This window comes from Haliaeetus albicilla, chromosome 17, assembly GCF_947461875.1.
Source record: "Haliaeetus albicilla chromosome 17, bHalAlb1.1, whole genome shotgun sequence".
Taxonomy (NCBI): domain Eukaryota; kingdom Metazoa; phylum Chordata; class Aves; order Accipitriformes; family Accipitridae; genus Haliaeetus; species Haliaeetus albicilla.
In genome coordinates, this window is record NC_091499.1 from 27,835,246 (window position 1) to 27,852,580 (window position 17,335).

At 41.5% G+C, this 17,335-nt stretch overlaps 1 protein-coding gene across 2 annotated transcripts; it reads left to right on the forward strand.

Annotated features, from left to right (window-relative positions):
• The first annotated feature begins 797 nt into the window (after nt 1-797).
• On the forward strand, nt 798-10,162 carry GJA1 (gap junction protein alpha 1). 2 transcript variants are annotated; one of them, XM_009920138.2, is made up of 2 exons: nt 798-1,053; nt 7,075-10,162. In XM_009920138.2, the coding sequence occupies exon 2, from the start codon at nt 7,091-7,093 to the stop codon at nt 8,234-8,236; it is 1,146 nt and encodes a 381-aa protein (XP_009918440.2). In that variant the 5' UTR covers nt 798-1,053; nt 7,075-7,090; the 3' UTR covers nt 8,237-10,162. The 2 variants fall into 2 exon arrangements, with proteins under 2 accessions (XP_009918440.2, XP_069661246.1); XM_069805145.1 differs by lacking the exon at nt 798-1,053 and adding an exon at nt 6,742-6,763.
• The last annotated feature ends 7,173 nt before the right edge of the window (nt 10,163-17,335 follow it).

Here is a 17,335-nt window from a genome sequence, read left to right on the forward strand (position 1 = left end):
AACCAGGGACTGGTCAGGAGCAAAGCCAAAGTAGTTCGTTCTAATTGAATAGATCAGCTTCGGAGCATGCATTTATTCTGTAAAATGTGCTCAAAAATTACCAGGAGCATTTCTTCTCACTGTTGAAGACTGTTTCTCTGTACTATGCTTTATTTTCTGAAGTTTCCTGGAAAGAGTTTCCTGGAATGTGAGATCATTTCTTCATTTCTCCCATGGGATGGACACACACACACACACACACACAAATAATAATAAAAAAATGTGTGATGGGTATCTCCTGTAGAAACAAACATGCTGCTCCTGGTGTGTACTTTCATGTGTGCACGTAAAGGAAACAGACCTAAGCAAACAAAGCTGGGTTCACAACAAAAAGTCGAGAGGGCTGCAGAGGGCTTCCTCTAATACGTGGTGGCCAGGAGTGCGGGGAGACAGCAGCTCTGCGGTCCAGCCCCAGCATCCAGGAGGTTCACGCTGGTTACCCATTAATCCCTTTCACGCATTTTTCCCTTTCCTCGGAGCGAAACTCCGAAACTCCGTTGCATCCATCCGGGGCCAGCCCAGCTCTGGACCAAGTGCCACCCAGGTGCCCTCGGTGACCGGGGGGGGGGGGGAGGTTGTGGGGTGCCTGCTGACTGCCCTTATATTTGTTTTGCTGCATCAGCAGGAGTGGACTCTGATGCCTTGGCTCTCTCCTTTTCCCCAGGCTGGTTTTTTGCTGTGCCTTCACTTCTTTCCCTCCTCCCCCACCTTCCTCCTCTCCATTTGCAGCCAGCCCCTCCTCCTGGGCTGCTACCCCTCCTTTTCCCCTCCTCTTTCACAGTCAGAGGCTTGAAAACTTGTTAAAAGCTCTCCCAGTGTTCCAACTTAGAAAAAACTTTTACGAGGTATCAGCACTTTTCTTTCATTAGTGGGGAAGGAAGGATGAAAAATAGAAAACAGCAGTAGACTTTTAAAGTTTAAATAGACAGGTCTGAGTGCCTGAACGTGCTCTTCCATTTTACTTTAACCCTCCAAAGAAGTATTCTGATCCAGTTTCACTGCTGAGCAGCGAGGGTAAGTTGAAAGTTTTCCTTCTTCATCTTTTTGTGTATCACTTCTGAAAAGACTTCTTTTTCACCCTGAGAATTTTGTGTTGTTGCGCCGATGGTTGAACGTGTTTAAAAATACACATCTATAAAAGCTTAAGTTCTCTTAAAGTGCTGAGTTCGAACTTGTAGGAATTCTTTGCTTTCTTTTGTCATATTTCTACACAGTTCTTCAAACATTACACTTTTACAACTTCTAACCTCGTTCCACTGAAGGAGAAGCTGCCGTGAAGTTGTAACTGCCGGGCTGACTCGCAGACTTGTTGCAGTGTTTGGGTGAAATCGCTTCTCTCTGTACTTGTCTCAAGACTAAATGAGCTCCTTTAAAGAAAAAAAAAAAAAATCGAGGTGCGCTTCGGTCTCCTCTGTGGGACTGAAATTGCATCAGAAGTTAGTAACAGGGAGACCTTGTCCTGAGTGGGTCCCATTTCTGCCCCACGCATTTTGCTTTCATATGGAAATCCTGATTGATGCCTAATAGTTTGTGCAGAGTAAGGTTCTTAATTAGGTGCTTTGTTAAATGCTGCAGCTACTAAAGTGGTGACTTTCACGTGGTCTTCCTGATAAGTTTTCCCCTTTTCTTTTGAAATGATGTGATAAAATCCAGACGTGGGTTATGGATTTTTAACCTGGTTTGTGTATAGTTACTCTGTTTTAGCAACCTCGGTGAGGGATTTTAGCGAAGGAATGTGAGATATCATGATATGCCTTACCACGTTGGCAATGTCTGTGAGAGTCTTGGGCAGATACAAATGAAAGTTGTGTAGGAAGAACCGTGCAAGAATATCCACAATATGTGTCATAATCCCAATATGACACATTCCCTTTACATTACCTTGAAGGCTTAAATACCAAAATGCAGAGGAAAAACTGCTCGAGCAGCATCTCTTGGAGAACTGAAAAGCTTTTTACATTGCAAGACTTGGAGTGATTCCTTAGAGCAGTTGTTGCCTGCTGCTTGCCAGTAGTTAAAGAGCAACACGAGGAGGCAGGAGAAAAAGCCTTCAGCTGAAAGGCAGACGAAGCACAGAGTCTATCTTATCGAGTAACACGTTCTCCTCTTAAACAAGAATATTGTGTGCTTATGTGTGTCCTCACTTTTTGCCTTGAGATAACCAGCGAGCCTCATCCAGTGGCATATTTTGTCTGAGGAGTTCCTTTTGGTTTTCATATGTGAGATTTCTGATGAAAACCCCTGGTAACGGGGACAAAAATGGGCTACAGCCACCTTGTGCCTGACTTCTATGTGTGTGTGTGTGCACATAGGGAGCAAGCTGGAGGACTTGCGTGAAGCTTTCATCCTGCCATTTTTAACATCTGGACAGCACACTACGCTGCAGAATTTAAGCCTCTAGTCTTTGGGATGTTTACTGAAGTGTTTCCTTCAGAAACTTCAAAGCCAAACACTGGCACTGACCCACGATACCTAACAAGCATACAAATGGGAGAAGCGCAAGCAGCGGGCTGGGTTCGGGAGAGGGGAGAGAGGGACACAAGGGATTTGATTTGCGACGTAAATCTGAATGCTTCTGCGCTCAGGAGTGCACGATTCAACACTGTATAGTTATCTCAGCTCTCATATTATGCAAGCCTGAAAGATTAATTTTATTTGTCTCTGAAATGAACATCGGTTTAGGCCAAGGATTCCTGTGGGCATGAGGAAGGTTAGATGACATTGAGCAATGTATCTGTTTCATCAGATAAGTTGCTCTCTTTCCCCCAGTCTCTGGTGTCTCCCCCCCCCTCGTAACCCACTGAATTTCTCTCGCATGGAGGCACCTGGTCTGTTGTTTATGCCACACGTACGTTTTAGAAGTCCAGATTTTAAAATCTGCAAGCAGGAGCATCAGAGGACCCGAGGTCCCCTCGGGGAGTTCAGCGTTTCTTCTCTTAATTCCAGAGTGAGTCAGGAAAGGGGTGAATCTGGGCAGTAACACAGAGGGGAGACCTGACTTGTACAACTAGAGAATGTCTAAGAAAGTGCTTATGGTTGCTTCTGGACTGTGCTTTAGAACTTCATTAGGTGGAGAGGGTACAACACGGGAGAGGCAAAGGCTGTGGGGTCGATCCACTAGTGGCTGACCATCAGCAAAACTAGCAGGCGATGAAAGAAACACACGGTTGTGACACTTTAAACTCGAGTTACTGCAACCAGTTAGAGTGTAATCTTTGTCCAGTGGGTGAAATGAACTGAAGCTCATCTGCAGACCTACAAATTAACTACACCTTCCCAGGGGACTGTCTGGAAGATATTCACTGATTTTTGTAAGATTTCAGAAAACTAGCCTTCCCTATTCCAACCCACCCAAATCCCATCAGTTGTACATCTCGGCCGCTTTCTCTGCAATGCTGGTTGCTCTTGGGAAGTACTCAAGCTGGTTGATACTCAAGGTCCAGAATCTTCTCTTTTGTTGGCTATTTATGTGTGTGTGAGCACACATAAAAAGGTAGGAAAGGTTGGAAAACCAAACCTTTGGCCTGTTTCCCAACTGCTTCAGCTGCACAATCCCATTTTAGATCCCACTCTAACCCTTAGTGCTCCTCCATCCACTAGCATGTAGACCTTCTTACCCTGTAGTCAGACCTGGGCATGTTACCACAGCACTGAGTTTGCATTATTCTTCCTGGAAAATATGAACCAGATGACATGATGAATGCCGTCCATAAAAAATAGTTCTAGAATTTCTTAATTGTGGCTTACAAATCAAATTTCTTATATATGTGGTCATCCAAAACACATGCAGATGAATGCTGTCATATCTCCTGCTGTTCTATGGCTTTTTTTCCTATCTTTACCCGCACACAGTAGGACCTGGAAAAAATCCACCTTTTAAAGAGTTTCCAAGGCCAGCATTAGTCTGTCTCAGAAAAAAGTTATAATCCTGTAAAGTAATAATCAGTGAGAACTCATGAAATGCACGTACTCATCACCAGCCATATCCTTAAATTCCTGAAGTACTGAAATTGTATCAATTGATCAAGTCAACCTGTGTCATTTGGTGGACTCATTTAAGGTGTTTGGAAGTGTTAAAAGGTTTAAGTCCAGAATGCTGAAGAACTATTTTTAAAGGTTATCTGCCATCCATTTTAAACTGTTTATAAAGCTAGAATATACTTAAATAACTGTTTGATACAAAACCTCTTTTTATACTTAGTAAACAGATATTGTAACCAGTTAATAAAATTGGACTTTCAATGCCCTGAAAGTAAACAAGTTAGATCCGATGAATGAATTTTCTCTACAACAAAAGTACTGTGTTTCATAAAGCAATGGAATCCACTTAAGCAAAGGAATAATATATTTGTGCCACCACAAGGTTATCTGATTAACAGTACAATGTTTTGAATTGATGTGGGGTTTTTTATCACTGGCAAAGGCTAGCATGTAACTGATCTCTTTAAAAAAAAGTTGCTTTTCAAAACTATGTATGAGTAATTCAAGCATGGAATGTTTCCTCCTGGAGTTTATATTGCCAGAGGACATAAATGAAACTTAGCAATTTTGCATGCTGAAGCAAATTAAAAAATAGGTAGTAAATTCTCAAAATATTGCAGGTGTGCGATTAAGTAGGTCAAAACTGAAGTAAATCACATTGCATTAATGGACCAGAGTGGAGCGTAATTAAAAAACAAACAACACATCACTGCCTAGAAATAACACGTCCTCTGTTTTCTTAATCAAACTTTCAATCTGAAATAACATTTAGACGGTAAAAAAAAACAACGTTGAGTCTGAGGAAAGTCTGTTAATGCAGTAGTTTTGAATCATTGGAAAGCCGACTAATTAAATCAAGAAGCTGTCACTTGAAAAAGGCTCCTTCTGTCCACTTCCACTTCTAGGGCATGGAGCAAATAGCTTGCCTTTAAAACAAACTTCACGTGTTGTAGAGTTACAGGCTGTTCTCTGTTTGAACAATCCCAGCCTGAGGAGGAACGCGCACACGTTTCATTCCAGCCTTCCCGGAGACCTCCGCGCTCCTGTGCCCGACTCCTTCTCTGCCACCCCGAGCCTGTAAAGACAAACGAGCCTTTCCTGGGAAGGACTAAAACTGGGGATGGCCGAAGGGATGTGTCAGAGACAAAACGCGCCGCATACTCCTCCCGACAGAGGAGGCTTCCCGATTTAAAAGTCCGAAGCAGGCCTGATCCTTTGATGGGGCTTAATTCACGCAAAGGACTAATTACGCGAGGAAGGGTCTGCATGCCGCAGTGGGTGAACTTCAGAGCAAGCTGACTAAGGGGACTGAGGAAATGGCCCTGGGATATTTTTCAGGGGTGCAAAGATAATGGGCATCTCGGAGCTATTGGAGCGAGGACTTGAAACACTTGTCTCCCATTACTCTCTCAGACTCTTTCCGATGGCAGGAACGGTGTGTTTTTATTTGGCATCTATTGTTATGATTGAGTTTGCCAGATTTATAATCTTGTGTTTCCAGTGACTCACTGCTTCTTGAAAGAAAATCTCCTTGCGCTAGAATTTCCTATTTTATGAATTATCCAAAAAGAGCTTTTTCTGTAAATTACCTTCGCTAGGGAATATATCCGTGATGCGATGGGAAGGAAATCATTTGGACATTATCACAACTATTAATACCAGGAAGGGATTACTCAGCACGCACGGAACAAATACCTATACCCAGCAGCATCTATTTGAAAAGGGAGACTTTGTGACTATTTTTCCTTTTAAGTGCCTGATTTCACATGCTTGTTCATGTGGGGCAAGTTAAAATGTAAGTTTTTATGCAGATAAGGTTACTATTCTCCAGTTGATAAAAATCCTTTAGTGAACTTTGTTTTTCCTAGGAATCTAGAACATCAAGTAAACCATTTCATTTCTTTCATGTCATCCTGTGTATTTCCAGATATCCCCGAGAAGCTGCCTGTGTCCCAGAAATGCGCACTTTAAAACCCGAGTCGAGAGAGACAGTTTAAATTTGCAGTTTTCAACACTTGGAATGCAAACTGCACGCCAGGAGTTGCCTTAAAAACAGAAAGAGCTCATTTACCTTTTTTTCTTGCTAAATCTTTTTTTACTTTCAAAACAAAGTGAAGGAATTTAAATACGGAAAGATGCAAATACAAAGCTGAAACTACAATAAATTAAGCAAGCCACAGATAAACAGGAAACCAATTCCTCCAATATGGTTAACATGAGCTTAGCTGTGCTTCACGTATTTACTATTTTTGGTTCCTTCGTAAAACTATAGGTAAAGAGTACTTACTTTGATTTTTGTGCTGCAAATACTAACGTATAAACTTTATTTAGATAGCAAGTTTTTTCTGAAGTTGAGTATAGTATAAACGTGGCATCATTAGGAGCTATACTCTTAACTGTATTACACACAATGTAGTGATATGCAAGAGCTCAGTTTAATGTTGCTGTAGGAGAACTAGCACACATTTTGCAATGATAAAATTTTAGGTATCCAACCCTAACATTAACTTAGTATAACCTTTTGTATTTAGGTTATACTATGGTTTGCTTTCTTATTCTTTTAAAGAGTGAACATAAAAGGTACCGTGAGTGATCCACACTGAAAGAGAGAACTCTTTCCTTTATTCCTAGCACATTCAGGCAGTGCCACGAGGTACTTCACACCCTGCTCCGGCAGTGTGTCGCAGCTCTGTTCCACCTGAGGCAGGTGGAGACCATTGAACTGAGGCTGCCACCGAAGAAGGTGAGCCAACCACAGTGGCAGCGGAGGCTTGTCATGGACTTCGTGAAAACTGGAGTGAAATTAGAAACCTCTTTTTCATTGCGCTCTGAGACATTTTATGTTACCTTCTCTTTTCAGCTTCCCTGACTTCCCATTCCACCTGCAGACTAACTGAAAGTCTGGTTTCTCGTCGGATCGTGTAAAACACATGAATTAAAACAAAGCTGGAATCACTGCTCTATTAGCGCTGATCTGTGATTCAGTGTATCAAAGGTATTAAAGCTCCGTTTTAACCATCACTCTTTTTTTTTTTCCTTTGTGTCCTTCTTTAGCCAGCATCCTGTGAAGATGGGTGATTGGAGTGCCTTGGGAAAACTTCTTGACAAGGTTCAAGCCTATTCTACTGCAGGAGGGAAAGTGTGGCTGTCTGTCCTCTTTATTTTCCGAATCCTGCTACTGGGGACAGCAGTTGAATCAGCTTGGGGAGATGAACAGTCGGCTTTCCGGTGCAACACTCAACAGCCCGGTTGCGAGAACGTCTGCTATGACAAGTCCTTCCCCATCTCCCACGTACGCTTCTGGGTTCTGCAGATCATATTTGTGTCTGTACCTACCCTTTTGTACCTGGCGCACGTGTTCTACGTAATGAGGAAAGAAGAGAAGCTGAACAAAAGAGAAGAAGAGCTCAAGGTGGTCCAAAACGATGGTGTGAATGTGGATATGCACCTCAAGCAAATAGAAATTAAGAAATTCAAGTATGGGATCGAAGAGCATGGCAAAGTGAAGATGCGTGGGGGACTGCTCCGTACGTACATCATCAGCATCCTGTTTAAATCTGTCTTCGAGGTGGCTTTCTTGCTGATACAGTGGTACATTTATGGGTTTAGCCTGAATGCCATCTACACCTGCGAGCGAGATCCGTGCCCGCACCGGGTGGACTGTTTCCTCTCCCGTCCAACTGAGAAAACCATCTTCATCCTCTTCATGCTGGTCGTGTCCTTGGTGTCTCTTGCCTTGAACATCATCGAGCTTTTCTATGTGTTCTTCAAGGGTGTCAAGGATCGCGTGAAAGGGAAAACCGACCCCTACTCCCACAGCGGTGCCATAAGCCCTTCCAAGGACTGCGGCTCCCCCAAATACGCTTATTACAACGGCTGCTCCTCACCCACCGCCCCCTTGTCTCCCATGTCTCCCCCGGGGTACAAGCTCGTTACCGGAGACAGGAACAATTCCTCCTGTCGTAACTACAATAAGCAAGCCAGCGAGCAAAACTGGGCCAACTACAGCGCGGAGCAGAACAGAATGGGCCAGGCTGGCAGCACCATCTCCAACTCGCACGCCCAGCCCTTCGACTTCTCCGACGAGCACCAGAACACTAAAAAACTGGCGTCGGGACACGAGCTGCAACCCCTCACCATTGTGGACCAGAGGCCTCCCAGCAGAGCCAGCAGCCGAGCCAGCAGCAGGCCTCGACCCGACGACCTGGAGATCTAAGCTTCTAGCTGCAGTACTTGCTCAACTATGAAACGACGTGTGTCGGAAGATGCCGTCAGTGCTGATCTCGTTCCAGCGGAGGTGGTACTTAACAGTCTCAAGCAGGAGATTTTAACAATCATAAAAACAAACAAGCGAACAAACTTTTAAAATACTTGCTGTTTTTTTTGGGGGGGGATGTGGGTTGGTGTGGGGTGGTACAGTACACATTGGTATTTAATGTAGCTGGTTTAAAGAATTTAAATACTAAAAAAAAAAAAAGAAAAAGGAAAAAGATAGGTAGTAAGTACTAAGGTAGGGGGTTGTTTTTCTAGAAAGGCTGTAAATATCTGAGTGTATGTGTGTGTGTGTGCTATCATGTTTGTTTCTAAAGAATCTTCTGTAATACTAAAAGCCAATAATAACTGAACTCACATTTGTCAGGGTGAAGCACTGCCTGAAGATGAAAACATTTTTCCTATTCAACAAGCAAAAAAGTCCAGGATTGCCTCTGATCATTTCCCTGTCAAGAACATTCCATACTTAGAAAGTGCACTTTGAAGGTAAACTTTCCTACAAGGTCCTCCAGGTTGTCGAAAGGCTCCTGTGAGGACAGTCTACAGCCTTTGAATCATTCAACTCAAATTTCACACGTGGCCCACCAAGAAATACTTTGATCACCTGCTTTTCCAGCCCTTCATGCAGGTAGATTTTGTGATGTGCATAAGTGGGATGGCTCCACGCTTGTAGAACCGGCAACCACACTCTTGCCCACAGCGATATTCGTGTCCTGCTGCTCACATGCAGTCTAATGAGTATCATATAAAACCCAGTTTGCTGCCACTTGCAGATTTAAGTGTCAAGACAGGCAAGCAACTGCCTTTGGCGCATTTTATCACACCTTTGTGTATATTAAGGGCGTACAAATCTGTGTGGATGTGGAGGTAAAGGTATACACAAAACACCCTCAGAAGCGTACGGTGAGAAATAAACGCACACAGATTACTTGCAGTTGACACTTTCGCATGGATATTGTGAAGATGTGGGCCACTACGGTGTTTACATTCTCTGATTCCTTCAATGCAAGTGAAGCACATGTCATTATATTTTTTTAATTCTATAGAATATTTTCCATGTATCCGAAATGGATGCTTTTTTAAAAAATAAAAAAAAAAAACAAAAAGGGCCTAATCCTGGATGTCGTGCTCTGGAAAATCTCTCTTCTAAGTCAGTGGGAGTTTTGCCTGAATGAAGGCTACAGGATCAAGCCTAAGATGTAGCGAACCATGTTCTTGCTGGCATGAATGGTTTTCTTTTGTAGAAGTTAGGGGTGGAAAAGACCCATTAGGTCATCTAGTCAATCTCCCTGATAGGTAATAATGATGCTTGAATGATAGAAGATGTAGTACTGTAAGCAAGCTTTAGTCTTTTATGTGAGAAACTTAGAAGAAATGCTTTGTGCTGGATTAATAATAAAGTATGCCTACATGACTTTTGCAGTAACTGGTATTTTTCTTGTTCTAAATAGTCACATTTACGGAACTGTAATGTCCACTCCGAGTTTGACAGTTAGGTCTTTCTAGATGGCTCTAGCAACTTTAGTGTTTACACGTAGATTTTGTTTGAAATGCAAGTGAAGTTGAAAGGATTTTTAAAGAGTACAATTCTAGCTAATTTATTTGAAATATATGCTAAAGAAATCTACCAGTTTCTTCAAATGCATAGCCTCTTAGCTGAACACAGATTGACCAAGGAAATACATAGCTTGGTTTTATTTTGCAGCAACACAGATAAATTGTTTCATTTAATACATTATATTAATTTGTTTGACATTCCATGTTAAACTACTGTTGTGTTCAACTTCATTGCATGTATGCAACCATAGTCCGTCGGATCATGTTGTCTGGAGAACATTAGTCAATAAAGTTTTAATTTAGTATAAATATATTTTCTAATTGTCTTTTACTGTTTTATATGTCCATATAACTTTTGTTTCAGTCATATAATCGAAACATCTTCTTTCCCTCTTCATTTTTCCCCACTTTTTTCTGCTCTGTATTTCAGCAGTATTCTTCATTTAATTCATCTGGATTTACTTTGAACTGAAATTTCACAGGACCAGATTCAGATACCCTCGCAACACTGGAAAAACAAGCATCGTTTGTGCCACTCCTGGAACAAAGTCATACTTAGGATGAACTACTGTAATTCAAATATTGCCATGAGCCTCAGAAAATATATATTTATTTGCAAACTATTATAAAAAAGATAGTAGTAAGATACTGTCACGTAATTTTTCAAGCAATTTTTATATACGGCCTAGATTCAGCACTATGAAATCATTGCCTCTGGTTTACATTCCCCATGTAATTGGATTGCTTGACTGACAGTCAGTTTCAGCTTCTGGAATGAAATCCTTATTCCTTCAGAGTCAATGGGAGGAAGGTGCCGATTTTGATAAGGCTGGGATTTCACATACTGTCTACTGCTTCACGATTTCGGTCCCTATCACTAATGAAGATATACAGTGCTGGGCTTTCCAGCATTGGACACTAAAGGAAAGATGGTTCAACTCCTTTTTTATTTGAAAAATCAAAATACAATGGTCATCCAGTTATACAGCTTTCCCTTTCAAATTTGCTTGTCATTTCAAGTCCAAATATTTCCCCCTCCTGTTAGTAGAGAAGGGGGAAAATAAGCAGGGCGGTGGTAGTGAATTTACAGCTCCGAGAGGTACTACGCAAGCACCAGCACAAGGAAGGACTCCTTGGAGTGTTCCTTAAATAATAACAATGAGTCATATTTAAGCTGGCTTGTCCTAGTTTGTCTGGACACAGGGAAGGGCATTCCAAGCGTTTTGTGAGGATCATGCCCTTGGAAAGGTGGATGCAGAAACATCCAGAGAAGGGCTCACCCTGAGACAAAATCTAGTGTCTCCTGGACAGGCTGATTGTCAGGTACGTCCCAGCTTAAGGACTCGGTTCCTTGGGGCATCTTGGACGACTGATGTAAATTAGTGCTTCAGTAACAAGGTGCTCCGAGTGATTTTTTGGTGGTCGTGCATGTGTGTGCATGTGTAGGGTAAAGACATTCCATGGGCCGTTTCTCCCACCTAGATTTATTTCTGTGGAGTGTATTTATTACACACTTCAAAGTCATCACAGTGACATAATTTTGTGTGCCGTTCATCCAACTCTTTATACGCTTTCTCCCAGTACATCTCTGTAGCAGCTGTTGCATTGTCTGCAGCTGACAAAAATTAACCTGTGATACGATGCTAGCGAATACTTCTCAACCTCTGTAGGAGGATATGTTAGATATTGAAGGAAAACTGGAAAAGATCTTGTAAAAATACACATCTCTGAAAGTAATTAAAACAAATGCAGGGTTACAAACAAAACGGCAAGAAAACCCACATTCAAAACCTGTTAAGTATTTAAATTTGTGCTGGTGTTTTGTGTAGCAGTATTTTGAAAAAAGGCAAATTCATCCTAAGGCCCCCACCCTGCCCCAGTAATTTAAATGCATGTAAAAAGTAAAGTTAGAAGGACAAGTTACAGACAGCCTAAAATCTATATGCAGATCATGTAATTTCAAGATGTTTTAAATACAGTGAGCACACACTGAAGGTTATTTCCTAATTTAGAAATGAAATTTCCGTATTTAAAGTGGAAACTACAGCAATAGTTCGAGAACTGGAGCAAACTTTGTGAGGGTACCTGTCACACCACCTGAAATCAGTCATTTTTAACTGATGTACTTGTCTCACTGTTCCAGAACCACGGCCATCTGCTGTGCTACGCAGCATCACTGGCTCGACTGCGCGTTACCACCGTGCTGGCATTTCCATCAGAATTTCGCTGTAGCTTGGTATCAATTCAAGAAAAGACAAAGTAGTGATGTGAGGGGTAGAGTTTTGCAACTCAGCTCTGGGAGTCGATCCAGATCTGAAGTTACCTTGACTGGTTAATGTGAAGTATATGTCAGATGAAAACCTCCTCCAGTTTTGGTGTTGGCTGTTTCTACCCAACTGGGTCAGGACTACTTTTAATTGTTCTCGTAATTCCTCCACGATTACCACTGCTGCCTTTTATAGATTTTAAACAAAATAGGGCAGAAAATAGGATTTTCCTTCCTTCTGTAGAACTTATTCTCTCTATTTACTGCTAATCCAAACCTGGCAGGACTGAGCCTTTTACTGAGCTCGTGAACTACCCCTGATATACAATACTTTTTTAACACAGTGTATTATACAAAGAGTCAGATTGACCGTAATCTCCTCGAAGATATCTTCCTTTCCTTCTCATGCTATTCACTCCAGCCATTTGAAGTTAGATCTGTCAGAGGACTCTGACAACTGAGGTGGGGTGCATGGCCCTTGAGGATTTCTCTGGCAAAAAAACCCCAATCCTCTGATGGTACAGAGCTGTTGAAGCTAGTCCCACATTACTTTCATTTCTACTGCCAACATAGACAGTAAGGTCAGAAGCATATGTCATGTCTGAGAAATCACTACCGAGACATATTCCCTGACTCAGTTCCTTGAAACTGTTTGAGGGTCCTCCATTTTATTCTGATTTATTCTAACATAATGGCTCCAGGAACATGAGTCTACAAGATCAGCTCTGGAAAGAGATGACTGCCTTTCCCTGACTTCAGCCATGTGCTTTTGACTGTGCCCAAGGACACATTCACACCCAGACTCTGTCACTCCTGGAAAGTGTGTCAGATGTAAATTACATGATGCTAGCACATCACTAGATCGAAACAGGAAGAGCTTATTGGTTCCTGTACTTATTTAAAAGGTATTTTGATAGACACAGAAAAAGAATGCTTGTCTTAAAGTTGTCTTAAATAATTCCTGATGTGCAGCACTACCAGGAGACCCTGTGAAGCAATACCGACACTGTGCGTGTATACGTGGCAAGCGTTATCTATGGGTACTATGTCTAGAAACTGTATAACTAGATAGAGCTGCTCGGTAGCCCGGTTAAGACTAATTGCCTCCAAAATGGCTGCCCTCACTCTTTTCTCATGGTAGTCAAAATGCTGCCTCTGCCTTACCGGCTTGCTGGAATTTGCAATGCAAAGGCACCTTGGGCAAAGACAGACATGTTTTTACAGTGATCGCTGTGTGTTAACTCCTTTTAAGTGCTGAAGGAGCACAGTGCTAGAAGCTGGAGGCAGAGAGCCTGGGACAGGCTCTACTGGGTTAGTAATACACAGTCAAGGGAGTCAACCAGTCAAAAGTAATGGCTTTCTGGTGACTGTGGACTCTCCCGTCACTTAAAAACACTGGGTCTCTGCGACTATGTTGAGGAAATGTGCATAACAAAATGAGACATGTGAGCTTAGGCCAGTATAAAAGGGAAAATGTTCAGACATTTAAATTGCTCCTTGAAACAAGCCTAGACCGCAGTTTCATACATCCCATTAGAACTGACAGAAAATGCTCACATGAGTTCCAGGGTTTCAGTCATTTAAATCAATGTTAAAAGTCCCTCTCCATTTCAGACATAAACAGACTGGATCCGAAAAGATATATTATGACAACTAATTTTTTCATTGATACAACTGCAAAGGAAAAGCTTATGGGTATAAGGTACTAAGTAAGTCTTGAATGGTAACCACTTGAATATGTGTAATCACACTATTTCCTCACAACTTTCCTTTTACTGTAACTCAGTGCAGGGGCGAGTTTATGAAAAGTAATCTAAAGGTTTGCTGTTTTTACAAACAGACGTGAACTCTGTAAATGTAATGAAATACATTTATGTGATGTCCGTGTCAAATTTACACCGGACTACATAGGGGAGCGTAGGGTACTCTACAACATGCATCTAACTCTGCTGGGTTGGGCAGCTGAGGAGTGAAATCTTCTTTTTGCCTCTCCTCATCCTTGTTAGAAAGTTTTTCATATCCCAAACACCTGAGCAGTTTTTCCATGGTGCTGGAAGCGCCTTTGTTTTCAGTCGCTCTTCTGTGAGCATTGCTCGGGTAGGAGTCTTTTCATCCTCCTCTTCCTCCTTTTTCCATCTATAATATAAGCTCTGTAGGGGAAAACCATAAGCAGCTCCAAGTATGTAAGGAAATACAATGACAATTGATAGCAAAACAGTGCAATCATGGAATATGCAGTAGTTCTCTTTTACACGTCTGCAACTAACTGAATAGGAAAACAGCATGGAAAATAGCTTAAGGGATTAGAAAAGCTTCTGGATACTTTAGCATCTTAAAACCACTGGTCCTTGCTGAAACAGGCTTTTTCAGTCTCAGCTTCTGCTGAGTCATAGAGTTTGCTGCCTTTGAAGGTTGCAGTAGCTTGGCTCAAAATTGAAGTTGTTCTGGAAAAGTTCAAACCTTCACTAATGACCATATTTGCATGCTATTCTCAGTGGTATTTACATATAATAGGACACACTCCACAGGGAAGCCTCTTCAAAACACAGGCTCTGCTTATACTTTGAATTTCCCTATTCAAAGGGGAATATTCAAAATTATCTATGCATCATTACTTCAAAGTGTTTCGCTGGGAGAGCGCTGCCATATATTTGGGAGACTCATCATAGTTGTTTGAAAGCTGAATATATAGCCAACAGTAAGATTGTCACCTGGGTTTTGTGTGTGGAGGCAAAGAAACATTACACAGGCCAGAATCCTACCTGGTCTGACCTGGCATACTTCTGTTGAGGACAAGGAGTTTTTGGAGTGATGCAAGATGAAAACCCTGCTCTGAGCTTTACTTAGTACCTTCTTTTATTCAAGTCCCTGTAGTTTTATTTCAGGAGCACACAGAGGACCCAACCGTGAATCCATGGGCCTTGTGTAACTTGCTGAGGTGTGGGACAATCTCTGAGGAACTTCTTCTGCCTCCGCTTTGGTTGCTGGTACCCCCCAGCTTTGTCGGCTTTGGACTGACTCAATCCCTCAGTGTTAGGGTGGATGTTCAATTAGTGCTGTCAGAGGGTGTGCGAGTAGAGAAAGTGGGTCTGGATTGTTTCCCGTAGGATTTCCTGTAGAATTGAGGCAAACTAGTCAATCGCCGCCGTTCTTTGTCCTGAAAATTCTAGCTGTAAAGGTGTGAAGGGATTTCTGCATGCATGATGGTGAAAACTGTAGAAATTCATCCCTCTTCCATTCTGCCTGGGGCTTCAGCTGGGAGCTGTAATATTCTGTTCATCTTCTTCTCCACTCCTATGCAGCCATCGTCTCCCATGGCCCACTTCTTTTCTGCATATCACTTATACAGCAGGTATTTAATATTTCGTACTAAAAAAGCTTGCTGTAGTGATTATTTTTTCCTTGCATCATGTGGTAAGGGACACTCAAATATCTTAGAATATCCTGCTCCATTAAATATCTATTAATTAACAAGCTGGTGTTTCTCCTATTTCATTCATTCAGAATGAGTGAATTAATTCTATTAATTTCATTCAGAATGAATCTCACAGGTGTTAAACACTACAAGTTTTGGCTGACAGCTTAGAAAGTAATTTTGTGTCTCACCTCATAGGAGTCCACATTTACTTCAATCACTTTCTCTTTCATAGTATTTTATAATTAAGGAAGACAGCAGAGGAGCTAAGAATGCTAGTTATCTACCTCAGCCAGATGCAGTGAAAGTGCAAGGACATGGAGTTTGTCCAAATCTTCCTCCCACCTTAGTCCCAAAGGGACTTAAAGCTAGGCTTCTTCTAATGAGTATGTATGCCATATAAATAATACTTGGAGTTGCACTGATACAGGACTTTTCGTCTTCAAAGTATTTTGAAAACCCTATATAATTAGTGCACTATGGAGTCATCTCTTATGATACTGCATGAACTCCGGTACTGCCCACTATGGGAGCCAAAAAGGGAATCTGAACAGTCACAGAAATTATACATAACCTCCATTATCACTATAAGATGAAATTGAAAATGCTGAACAAGGGTATTTTAGTACTTCACACAGGAGGAGGATCCACAACTCGCAGGAAGCCAGTCTCCCTAAGATAAGGAAACAGGAATGTTTTCTTTGCTGGTAATCTACTACTTCAGATCTCTAAACACATTTTACCTTGAACTATGTCTCAGTCAAGCTGGCAGCAGATCACAGGTAGATTATCTCATTACATGGAGTCTTCATCTTCATGTGACTAGAATACATCCACCTTTTTTTTATTAAAAAAGCCTTTCATTGGATGGAGCCCAAAGGGGTGCAGACATAATAAATATAGCATTATATAGGTTTCTACAGACTTTAGTGAGACTCCGGGGGGAGCAACTTATCTGGAGTACACCATCGGCAATTGACAATCCAGCTGAGCACAATTTAAAGATTACAGTATTTTCCAAGTAATTCCAGCATGCTTACAACAGGTCCGTAGGAACGTTCAGGAGCATGCTCTTTAAACCAGCTTGGCATTTGCTGGAGATTATCATCCCAACATAAGTTTGCAGCCTTTTCAAAACTACGCCATTAAGAAAAGAGAAGAAAAAAGAGCAGTAGCAGTCCATTCAATCTGGCAAATAAACAGCGCAGAGGAACAGAACATTTTGGATAAAGAAAACTTGCAATATTTCTGAACTTTAATAATTTCTACCTTCCCCAGACTCATACATTGACTAGCATGTGTTTTCTCAGCAGAAAGGCTAATGTGCTTTATTTGCCTTTTCCAAATAAATTTTTCTTGTAGAGATTTAATACGAAATGGATACCCTTTTAAACCGTAGTATATATTAATGGTCATCTGAAGAATAATCTTCAGACTAGATTTCAGAAGCTGTGATCGGGCAGAAGTAATTCTGCTTCCCATGCAGTTAATGGACACATGCATCCACATGCCTTGATTTTTGCTCCATTTTAAGATCAGTGGTTCTTTAAAAAATTGGTGTTCCTCTGTGTTATATTTAAATTATCACACAAAACTGCAAACATAACCATATGTCCCAATGAGGTTTTTACTGATGAGTGATGGTTTGGACACAGTCTCTTTGCTTTTATTTTTACTGCATATTCCATTTGCCTTAGGAGAAATATAAGCTCTCTCTGTGTTATATTCAGCATATTTTTAGCTACTCCTGGGCTACTTAAGGAAAAGTCAGCAGATGACCATAAGGGTATGAGAGGTACCTCCTA